This window comes from Tympanuchus pallidicinctus, unplaced genomic scaffold (genome assembly GCF_026119805.1).
Source record: "Tympanuchus pallidicinctus isolate F22 unplaced genomic scaffold, pur_lepc_1.0 scaffold27, whole genome shotgun sequence".
NCBI classification, from domain to species: Eukaryota; Metazoa; Chordata; class Aves; order Galliformes; family Phasianidae; genus Tympanuchus; species Tympanuchus pallidicinctus.
In genome coordinates this window covers 5412009-5424180 of record NW_026294744.1, presented here as the reverse complement: position 1 = coordinate 5424180, position 12172 = coordinate 5412009, and the positions used below count along the sequence as shown (strand labels likewise).

Below are 12172 nucleotides of genomic sequence, written 5' to 3'. Positions count from 1 at the left end.
TCTGATAAATCTTTAGAACAAGTGGAATGATCTATTATTAACATTACAAGGATGTGTTTAGTATTACAAAACCACATCAAGAGGAGTTTAGCAAGGAGTTGCCCTCAAATTTTCTTTGTTATTCTGATTTACCTGGGATGTGTTCTGTTTAAATTAGGTGAATTTGCACATTCTTTTTTTTTTTTTTGTTAATTCTCAAATCCATTAATTCTTCCATAAGGTGCAGTGGCCTTGCACCAGTCTTTCAAAATACACTGTGGTTTTGTTGCTAATAGAGCAGAAATACTGTAATGAATAATTCAGATGAACAAGAGTTATTGCAGTAACGGAACCAAATGTACTCTGTGATTCAGGAGACTTGATAGTGAAATCAACATTGCTTTTAAATTGAAAATTTTGCTATTGAATTTAATATGAGGTGGTGAGTTTTCCCTGGATGTTGTAGTCTGTCAAGGTTATACTTTGCTTTTTTGAAAGGCTGAAAATCTTCAGGAGGAATGAAAATCAGACCTAGAGCCTGAGCATTTCAAACGTACTGCAGAATCACACTCTGGTTCAGTACATCAGTTTGCACTTGCATATAGTGAGAGTAACTTACTACCAGTTAAACTGGAGCAGCTGATGCAAGGAGCAGCATGTAACCTGAGATGGTTTCCTTGGGATCATCCCCCAAGGAAGGAGATGTGTCCTGTGGAGTGCATACTTGAAAAATGATCTGATTTAAGTAATTGATAAGCATTTGCATACCTCTCAGAGTTTTTACAGAAGCTTAGCAGAGAAACATTTAATACAGTCGGTGTGAATCTATTTAGGCAAGGTTTAAATTTAGGTTTAAATCATGTTGGCAAACCCTATTTTGTGCCACAGAAGAACACACACACACATACAAAACGATTTATTCTTTATTTTGTGTTCTTTGGTTAAGTTTTCCAGGAGCTCCAGTGCTATACAAGAATTAGCCCTGTTAAGTGCTACACAGCAGCAGCCAGTAGGAGAGGCTTTGGGCCCCACAGAGCTTGAAATCAAAGATCTCCATGGAATAACAAGGAATCAAGGGGTTGAATGGATTGGGGTTTTTATAGTGCAAAGTGGTTCTCTGCCTTTTCCTCTCTAACAGGAATGTGTCAATAGCAGAAACAGGGCCTGATACCTTTTAAAATTTGGCAGTATGACTAAGCTTCGTTGGTGCCAGCCCAAATCCCTTTCAGCACCATGGTATGACATGCCAATGGTTTGCCATCACTGATTTTGAGTGTTTCTGTTCCCCTGTCAGCCACATGCAGTTAGGGTAGGTGGAACTTAGTGCAAAGAGGAAGCAGAGATATCTTTTGCTGATGCTGCTGTGATATCTCTTTGTCTCCACAAAATATTGTTTTAATTTCTGCTAGGCCTGGTGCCATAGGAATTATATGTGTAGTGGATTAATCAGTGCAAGCTTTCGTGAGCATTTGGAAGTGATTTTGATGGAGCTGTTGGGAGAAAAGCTGTGTACTATTGTGGTAATGCAGAAACCAAAAGAAAAGAAAAAAAAAACAGCCAATTTCTCATTTGTACTAAAGCAGATATACAGTGAATAACCTCACAGAAGGCTGCTTAATTGGGGTTGCAAAAATACATACTTTAAATCTTCTTGCACATATGAAAATTGTCAGTAACTGAAATGATGCCTTAAAGTGCTATTTGTTATCATATCACTGTTATCATATCATCACGAGAATATCACTGTATTCTCGTTGACAGTTTGTCAGTATGAAGTGATATGTTCTGATGTGTTCAAATAAATTATCTGTGTGGCCAGCAGCCTTTTCTTCATCACTTCATGTGCCCTGTGTGTAAATACAATTTGGGGTGTGGCTGAACAGGTCCAAAGCTGAAAATTCAGGTCAGGGAAAGAGAGGAGTTGTGTTTTCATTTATATGTATAAATAATTTACACAAAAAGTACTTTATTTCTAGTGTCTGAAGTGCGTGAGCTTTTCCTCGTCGCTTATTTACCAAGTGACAAATGACCAAGGTTTAAGTAAAGCTAAATGAAACCTTGCTTCCTAAAAACTCACTAGTCTCTCTCTCCTTTCAGGCCTGGCAGTGCTTTGCATGTAGTTACTAGTTTCCAAGGCCGAATATGAATTTCTGATGCTCATTTCCATTTTCAACCCTAAAGTCAGTTAAGCTTTTGTATTTTTGGTCTGTGCTTCCTCATTCTCCCAGAAGTCAAGGGCGAAAAGGGTCATTAAAATCAGGGTTTTCTTTTCTTGCTGTTTTGGTGAGCGGGTTTCCTGTTTTCCCATTGGGGCAGACTCATTCATGTAGTTTGCTTTGTTTTTCATGTTATTCTTTGCTGTTGGAGCAGTGGCCGTGGGGTCCTTATGCCCTTGAACTCTGCACATTAACTCTGAATGTGCCTCACTGCTATGGGAGTAGCCAGCCTGTAGAACAAAAACACTTCACAAAGCTAGTGAAGTTTGAAGTGAAAGCCCATCTTGCACGAATTAAAAAGCAGATAGCTGGGCAGAAGACTCATTTTTACTTCTAGATGTCTACCACTTCTGAATTTCAACTGTCTCCCTCACAACAAAGTTCAGTTTTCAGTGTTTAGTAATGCACCGTGGCTGATTTAATCAGATATATGCATTTGGCCAAAAATGATGTAATAAGTGGATGTGTCAAAATTTAGAGTACCACTGGAAATTTTAGAACTAAAAGCACCCGTATTTGTCACAGTTCTGAGATGCTTTCCACGAGTGTGGATCTGCATGGAAAGCAGGCATGGTTTTCAGGATGTGCGAATATTACACTGAAGTTTTAAAATCAGTGCTAGTCCTGAATACATAGAAAAGCAGATTTTTTTTAAGGATGTGTTCTGACTAAGAGGCATAAGCATCCCTGTGTATCTGTATCCTGCTTTGCGAGTCTCCAAGTACTGACCAGGGTGAGCCTCAGGCACGCAGAAGATTGCCAGCAACGTATGGGATCTGGTGAGGGCTTCACCAGTCATTACATGTAAGGGGAGGCATATTGTTGGGGTTGACACTGGGACAACAAGCTTGCAGTGAAGTTTTTCCTTGGTTTTGCAGTATACCTCTTTACATTTCTGATTTAATGCAGCAAACATAGCCCTAACTTAGTTGAGCATATTCTCACTCGCTGGAAAAACTCTGGCTGCTCCTTAGGTCTGCTTCCCACCAAGTACTCCATGCCTGTATCAAGCTGTTTAGATTTTTAGACATTCAGATTGCTGAAAACTTTCAGCTTCTGTCTTTGCATGAAGGAGAAACTACAAAGATCTGGAGCATTGACTTTGTGAGAAGAGAATCAGACAGTATTTTTCTGCGTTAGTCATTTCAGTAAGCAAAACAGTGCTTTATGTCCCTTGCGAAACTTAAAATAGAAATAAAAATAAGTGCAGAAAGATTTTCCAGGCTCCTAATGAAGACGTGATCAGGAAATTAAGAGGTAAAACAGCAAATTTTGGGAAGGTTGTGGGTTGTGGTTTTTTTTTAATTGCAACATTTGTCAGTCTTCCAGTGCTGTAAAAATACTTGGATTATTTATTTATTTATGAATACAAATTGCAAATTCAATTTCCTACCAGAGCGGGATCTGTAGTCTGACTATTAAAAAAGCCAGAACATTCTCTGGGATACTTTTCTTTCAGATATTACTCTATTAAAACAATAAAATAACTCTGGCTAGACCTCATACAATTTGTATCTTTGGAATGTAATTTCTGTCAAATATTTTTCAGCGTTAAGTTTCTCAGAGACATTTAAGTAGTACATAAAGTTTTTTTTTTTTTTTTTTTTTTTGTTTTTAAATAGCCTGTACCCATATCAAAGTATTTTCATAGCTTCTTTGTAATTCTTCTTCACCTACAGTCTTGACAATGGGATATTCACTCCTACATTAGGAAGCGCTTCCAGATTTCTATTTTAAACTCCTTGACATTTGCAGTATTCTGACTGCAATACTATTCAGCTGAGGAAAAAATGGTCTATTAATTACAGGTTTCAGATAATTTAGCATCTTCATATTAGGAATTTAAACAGATTGTGATTGTCATCTGATAGTTTCAGCTGAACCTCAGGTGATTTTTTTGAATGCCTGCTCTTTGAATCTCATGGATGACCCAAATCTATAAATGTGATTTCTTCAGTTAGTTTTCTGTTGATGTCTGCATGTGTAAAACTTGTATCATTTCAGAACTGGGCAATCACTTTATTGAAAGGCTACTGAAATCTCTCTTGGTGATGTCTCATTATTTAGGAGTTGCTTTTCGGTACCATTGGTGAATAGTTTGAGGCCTTATTGTGTTTCAGCTGTGGCAGTTTTTTTTTTTTTTTTATTAACTTGCCTGTCTCTGCAGCCCTTTGCCATAAATGTCCTTCTATCCCCTGTAAAAAAAAATAATTGAGAGAGACAAAAATAGTTAAAAAGAGTTTTCTCTCCAAATGTGGAGATAATTTCCCACCTGCAGAGCAGAGCTCTATTGCTTTATTTGGGCTGCATCTTCTTGCAGCTGGCTTTTGCTGGCAATCTCCAATGAGCTAACTGTGTTAGAGGTTTTCAAAGGAAATGCAAAGTCTAGGTGCCCTGTTCCTGATGGTAGATGACATGCCATACAGCTTTAAATCTAGAAGAGAAATGAGCAGCTGAGAGTTTACCTGATTTAGAGACAGCTGAACAGCTGCTAGAAGATGAAATGCAGGAAGAGTAATCATCAGTGTTCTCCTCTATCTCCATATGATGTCTCTATCACGCTGTGACACCAGAGCAAGATTAACTTAAATATCCTTTTGACCTACAGTCAGATATTCATGCCTCCATGAAAAGAGATGTTTTTCAGTGCAGTCCTTTATTTTATTTGCCTTTTATTTCATAATTTCTTGAATATTAAAATGGAACAAAGTTCTTAGCTATTGTAACTGCCAAGAGGCAGAATTATAGGATCTAATCAAAAAGTGAATTTGAAGAATCCAGTTTTATATAGGTTGCTCCAAAAGTAATGCCACTTATATATTTCCATGAACACCACAACAGATACAAAGAGCTCAATAACACTGTTTGATAGAGCAGATTTTCAGCTACATAATGCTATTTTTTCAGCATAATCACCACCACTAGCTATGAATTTTCACCAGCAATGAGCAAGAGCCTGCATGCTGCACTCATAAAAATCTGCATGGCTGTCCACAATGTGGCTTCTCTTTCATGTTGCCACTACTGATATGTAGTGTGCACCACCTCGCTGTGCTTGCATGTACTATTTGTTCTCTGTAAACATTCAGCAAGTATCAGTGAATGTCACTGGGTGCAGTTTTTTCCATGTGCAAGAATTCAGTGACACACCTTTGCTTCATTTGCTCTTCTATGTCAGATGCTACTTACTCAGACTGCCACTCTTCTGCCATCTGTCACACAAGCAAAATGTAAAAGAACATGGGTGGGAAGGTGTGTAATCATTGAATGTATAGATGTTATAATTAAGAAATATACAGGAAAGTTAGGCTAAACAGGCTATCAGACTAAAGAAGAATGGATGAAAAGCTTACCCTAAATCTGAGCTCACTGAGAAGACTCCAAGAAGGGCAATCTACTTCCCTAGTGGTAGTCAGCTCTTAAATGGGGTCTAAGAGAGGTGGAGCCAGGTACTGCCCCTTCTGCACAGGAGAATTGCCTTTACCTGTGCTCCCAGGACATTGCTTGCCTCAGGTGGTCAATCAGAGGTTCAGGCTGTAATTCAGTATTTCTCATACAGAAGGCTCAACCTCTGCTGCCATATCACCGACATCTGCCTCTGACATCGTGGACCAACTTAATAAGATAAGAGGCATTACCTTTTGTGCAGCCCTTCTATATGAAGCAAATGAAAAACTAGAGGTTTTAATTGAGGCACATTATTTTAGATGGCTCTGCTTGTATTTTGCATATCTGCAAAATATTCTTCTGCCCTTATAGTCAAGGCTTTAGCAGTACAACTTGACATCTCTTCCCACAGAACTGCATTATTTCACAAAAGGCATTTAATTTTCCAAATAATAAATTGGAGGAAAACATTACTGCCAACTTCAGTAATGCTTTTTTTCCCATAACTGTTTGGGAGTTATTATCTTTGGCACCTTGAAAACTTAAATCAGATCCTTTTTTTTAATTTCTAAACTTTTTTTTTTTATTTTTTATTTTTTTTTATATTCTTGTTTTGCAGATAGTTATGGTTGTCAGTGTATGGGGATTGTTACTTACATATGTTGCAGAATGATTATCAGGCCCAGATGACCAAAATTATAATTACAGACTTCTGTGTTTTGTAATACCTGAAGTTAAAATGCCTAGTTGCTTAATGGCAACAATTTCCCTAATGAGTGTGTTTAGTTCCTCTTAGTGAGAATATTCACTTTCACCCCTCTGAAGCTTTTTTCTCTTCCCTACCACTTGTGGCTACTCAAAGATGACAGTGGGAGTGCTGGGAGCCTTGCAGGTTCAGGGGTCTGTTGTCATCTCCTGGCAGGCCTGCTGATCACTTAAAACAGGTAAGGCATGAGGCTTGAGACATGGAGAGCAGGTTTGCTAGATATTGGCAAAGGTTGTTGCTATAGAGCTACTGGTTACTTCTGCTTTAGAATTAGTGTAATAAGAAGATACAATGCAAAGAAATACAGGGCATTAGAATTGCCATGTTGCTAGACCTGAAATAAAAGCAATAACAGCAAAAACATTTATTTATTTGTCTCTGTAACTAAGGAATACATGAATATAGTTATTCTTGTTCTGTTTTCTGTTCCTAGTTACTGCCTGAAGGAACATACTTTGGTGCTTTTTAGACATTTGCTTCCTCTTTCTGTACTCCCAGGTTCTAATTGACTGGATTAACGATGTGCTGGTGGAGGAGAGAATCATTGTGAAACAGCTTGAAGAGGACCTTTATGATGGGCAGGTACTGCAGAAGCTACTAGGTGAGTTCACACAAGAGAAGGAGGCTCCAGAAAGTGAAAGGAAGCCTCAAATTAAACCTTTTGAAAGATGTGGATTGTAATGAAGCTGTGCAGTAACTCACTGTCTCACCGAGGGTACAGTTTGTTTCACTGATAGCTACAGTGTCAGCTTCTCCTCTGTTTCTCTGGGGCACTCTTTCTTTGAAAGAGGAGGATCATTCTTAGGTAGCTCATTTGGGAACTAGTAGTAGTCCAGAGAACTGAAATGTGGCAGAAAAAAAGGTGAAGAGGAGGTCAAGCAGAAGCCATGTAGTCCAAACTTTTGTCTTCATAGTTTTCTCCTGAAAGTTTTTTGGGCTGAGAGGTTTTTTTGAGTTCATAAAGAATTACTTTTAGGAAAAGGAAAAAAAAAGGAGAATCCTTGACAGCAAGCACATGCTCACAATGTGCTTTTAAGTGCAAATGGTACATGAGGATATATATTTAATTAAGCAGTTCTGATTTTGCAACCCTTTTGCATCTTTGCAGTGTGTGCTTTTGCAAGAATCAAAACCAAGAAAAGCTGAATGATTATGTAGTGGTTTACCAGGGTGTTTTCAGCAAAGAGACTTGAAGGTTCAGGTACTCACTGTAGATCCCCCCTGTTTCTTGGAGACAAATAAGTAAGTTGAGAGCTGTCTGCCTATGACATGTTTTCAATAGTTGAAATAGTTTTCAATAGGGTTGAGATATGGGATATAAGTGTCAGAGTAGGGGAAAGAGGATTAAGTGATGCTAATTCTGTCGGTGGTAACTGAAGCTACTTATTGAATTTTGTGCACATATTCCTCAAATAAAATGCATGCAGTGTTTTGGCAAACATAAGCTTGTAAAACTTGTAAACAACAACTTGTGTGCAATATTTGTGTGAATACAAAACTGTTCCCAATTTGGGATAGTATCTGGTAGCTTATGTCACTGTCAGAGGACTTTCAGCTGACGGTTGCTCTGGTGCTGTACTCCTAAAAAAAGGCATTCAGAAAAAGGAGCTGAAGTCTTTCACTGTTACTTAAATCTCTCTGTGAATTACTTTGCCAGTCTTAACACCAGGGTGTGCATCTTCTTACTGCATCTTCTCTGGAAGCTCTTTGAAATAATTGGGGTAAGCTGGCACTGCTCCAAGTTCTTTCTGGGGGGTTTAGGGAAAAATAGTGGAAATGGATTAGCAAATTTGTCTCACTGCTGAAGGTAGTAGACAGCGTGTGACATCAGTCTGATGTCAGAGGATAATAAGAGGGCAAAATGGTACTTTGGATATATACATGCTGGTATTCTGGCAGATGGTAGTTTATTTTATTGAAGCCATTTGTATTGGGAACTTTAAGAAATCAGTGCGCTCTGTGGAGACCATGGTTTCTGCCCTCAGGCCTGCATGCGTTTAGAAAGTGCTTTGTTGTCCATACATGCATGACCAGTTGGACTTACACAGGAGGAGAGGTGGGCATGTACATATTGCAGGCTTGAGACTTTTATTTAGACTGACTTTTCTTTATGCTCTCTCTGTTTGGCCTCTGACTGGAGAGCAAATGCTTCTTCCCTGGCCTGAAGCCATCAGTGTGGTGTTGTCTCAACATGAATTTTTCAGTGGTCTCTTGATTTATTCAGCAAGTCTTATTCCTGAAACTTATTCCTGAAACTAGCCCTCTCAGTGATGCGAGATGCAGCAAAGCTTGTCATGCCTGATGCTTGAAGCCTCATGATTAAGACAATCCCCAGTTTTACAACAAAGTCATATTTTCTTTTGCCTACAGGAAAGGCTAACAACAAGTAGGGTTATTAAACTTCAAGCAACAGATACCATTCCTTGTCTGTGAGAGGCATTTCAAGAATATTAGTCTTGATGGACAAACAGAAAGATCTGCCTTGATGGGCAGATGAAAGACAGCAGCTTGTCAGTGGGGTTACTTTGAAGCTGTTTGAAGTGGGAGATGAGCAAATGATTATCAGACCAATTTAGGTAGGGCTCCTTGCTTGGTTGATTTTATCAACAAAGTACGAGTAATGCCAATGAGAGAGGCTGGGGTGGTGTGGTGCTTTTGGTGTCAGGGTAAAGGGAAATTAGTTTCTGCTTGCTGATTGGAAGTTCATGTGGGCTGAGAATGGATTGGAGCTATAACGTGTGACAAAAAAGAATGAATCTTATAGGATATATTATTTTTTTTTAATAAAAGATCTAAGATAATTTAAAATAATGCTTACATGTTTTGGCAGCCAGCTTAAAAAAGACTCAGAGACATTCTGGCTAAGGAACGTTTTTCCATTAAGACTATTCAGATTCTGATAACAAATTGTTAGATTGATAGAAACTGTCAAAATGTTTCAAGCGTTCATAAATCGATAACCTGCAAATCTCTTCTGTTTGGGTTATTAAAGGAAAGCTATATTTCTGACATTTAAAAATATATATACAGCTATGTAAAATGTCCAAAAGAAACACGTCCTTAAAATTGAGACCAGAAATATTTCCATTTTTGAAATAGTATGTTTTGACAACTTCAGAATGTTTGTCTAGCCCATCCTGTGTTGTGAAAAAGGTTTTGATGAAATATATTTTTTTGTTTTAAAGACTGGAATACTTAGTTGTTGTATGTTCATCCAGTCCTGACTTGCTAGTGCAGTGAGTTTGACCATTTTTTCTCCAGAGTGAGGAGAGAAAAGAGATCAGCAGTTTCCATTGCTATGGTGGACGGAAAACTATCCCATCTTCCTCTGCTCTCTTCTTTGAGAGGACATTCGACTTCTGCCTCTTTGGCAAAGGCCACGGTGCAGAAGAAGAGAAAAGTGGCTTATCTATGATTTTTACAACAAATAGTTTTATTATAGAAAAAAAGTTAAAATTTTAGTTATGTCATTTTAGAAAATAATGCAATGTTAATTCATTTCTGGGAGTAATCAACTAAGCCAGTATAACAACACAACAATATTGTTCCAGCTTACTTATTTCTTTAAATCACTTCCAGTACATCAGTTTGAATCTATGACTCTCTCGATGGCTTAAGGAGGCTCACGTTCTTTAGTTTAAATTCAGACCTTCAGCTAGCCTGAAATAGATTTCATTAAGTTGAAGAAACGTCCACACCAGCCTGTCCCTTCTTTGTCCTAACTTAACTTCAGTTATCAGAAAAGTCCATTAAACTGATGGAAGTTGCTTGTGTACGGAAGGCTGTGTTATGCCCAAGTTTTTCAGCAATGAAAGAAAACGGGAGGCACAGTAACCATTACTGCTAACTTGTTCCCTGTCTTAAAGTTACTAAATATTTTTTCACCTGCTTGGTGAGTGTCTTCTGCCAGACCTTACTTGTTTTCTGCCACAGGGCCTATTGGAACTGACACATTTTGATAAAGGTTTGCTTTTCAGTTATTTTGCTTTTTGAGGAAAATCATTTTGTTGGGAAATTTCTAGCAGAGTCCAACTCTGATCCCCAGTACTCTGCACTTGTTATTCCCACCCAGCTCCTTTATCAATCCGGTATTGCTTGTTTCATTTTGTTGTTTCTTTCTTCAAATACAGAAAAATTGGCTGACCGTAAACTCAACGTGGCAGAAGTGACTCAGTCTGAGATTGGTCAGAAACAAAAGTTGCAGACGGTCCTGGAAGCTGTCCATGATTTACTTCGACCCCATGGCTGGACAATCAAGTGGAACGTTGACTGTAAGGACGTTTCTATGGTTTCTGTCTCAGCTTCATAGACAAGGAGTGCGTGATAATAGGGTATTTATTTGCATAGAAGATATTACCAAATCCATGTGTGAATTATAACTGGTACCACTTTCTGTAGACTTTAAAGACAGGCATACATGGCTATGGAATAATTGGAATGCTATTCCTTTAAGCATATGCTTTTATTAGAAAGTAATTTGCTTGCTTCATGAATTCGAATCCTACAAATATGAGAAATTAAGCAATCATTCAATTTCTAGAGGGTGATCTAAGCCTTCTGGCCACTACACTGCCCTGTTTAAAGATGTAGTTTCTAAGAGGCTAAGCAGAAAGTGCCCCAAGTTCCAGTTTGGCCAGTTATTATCCAAAAATGAGAATGGAGTTTGAGAAGATGTTTCACTGAGGTGGTGAATGTCATTTGTCTTTTACAGTCAGGAAAGCTTGTGTTAACACTCTGAACATCTTCTAAAAGCAGAATTCTCCAGTACAGTGGAAGAAAAGTGATTGATTCTGACTGTTTTTACTTCACTGTCTACAGAGGGATTGGACTCCTAAATTAGTTACGTAACCTGATGAGAGTTGAATCTAGGCTCTGCTGCCTTTGTTAATTTAGGAAAAAGAAGGGAGAAGGAAAAAAGAAAGAAGATAATCTTTACTGTAGACATGTTTCAGTTCTTCCACCTTTTCCCCAGAGATGTTTGTTTAAAATAAGATGCCAGTATTCTTCTGTTTGCTTGCTTTTCCCTGCAGCAATCCATGGCAAGAACTTGATTTCCATTCTTCACCTTCTGGTAGCTTTGGCAATGCATTTCCGGGCTCCCATCCGACTGCCTGAACATGTGTCTGTACAAGTGGTGGTTGTACGAGTGAGTATGAACTTTGACAAGAATTTTATCAGAACAACAACTCTCTATTATTCTGATTTCATGCTGCTGGGCTGCTTCTGTCTGTTGCCTTCTTGTCTCATTTAGAAAATTCTTATCCTAGTTTTTTAGTGAGTCCCAGTCCTGGGGATGCATTTTGTGTGATTAAATATGATTCCGAGAACATCCTCTCTCTAACATGTTTAGGAGCACTATGTGAGGAAATGGCCTAAGTTGCATGAGAGGAGGTTTAAGTGTCAGAAATAATTTCTTCATAAAAAGGGCAGTTAGGCATTGGAACAGGCTGCATGGGGAGGTGGTGGAGTCTCCATCCCTAGGAATATTTAAAAGATATGTGGATGTGGCACCTAGGGACGTGGTGTAGGGGTGGACATGTCAGTGTTAGGCAGTGGTTGAACTTGATTGCGTTGAAAATCTTTTCAAACCTATTCGATTACATGATTTTCTATTGCAGTATGAAGTTAGAAGTGTGATGTGATTTTGTATAGAAGAGAGTTGTGTCTGTAACTTTTGGCACTTCAGAAAACGTTTTTTGCCATGCATTTGTATAGAGAAGCCACTGAAACACAAATAGCACAGAAAGAATTTCAACATGTAGAATCTCAGTCTGTGAAGCCTGTTACTGATGTTGTGTTTCCCCAGTGACTTATTATTCAGACT

General features: G+C 38.4%; 1 protein-coding gene across 5 annotated transcripts in view; it reads left to right on the top strand.

Moving 5' to 3' along the window:
* Positions 1 to 12172, top strand: part of PARVB (parvin beta) — a 59254-nt gene that overhangs the window by 25247 nt on the left and 21835 nt on the right. For all 5 annotated transcript variants that reach the window (XM_052690729.1, XM_052690726.1, XM_052690727.1 and 2 more), the window contains exons 4-6: positions 6847 to 6949; positions 10479 to 10619; positions 11379 to 11494. In XM_052690729.1, coding sequence (XP_052546689.1) covers positions 6847 to 6949; positions 10479 to 10619; positions 11379 to 11494 — 360 coding nt within the window. The remainder of the gene's footprint in view (positions 1 to 6846; positions 6950 to 10478; positions 10620 to 11378; positions 11495 to 12172) is intronic.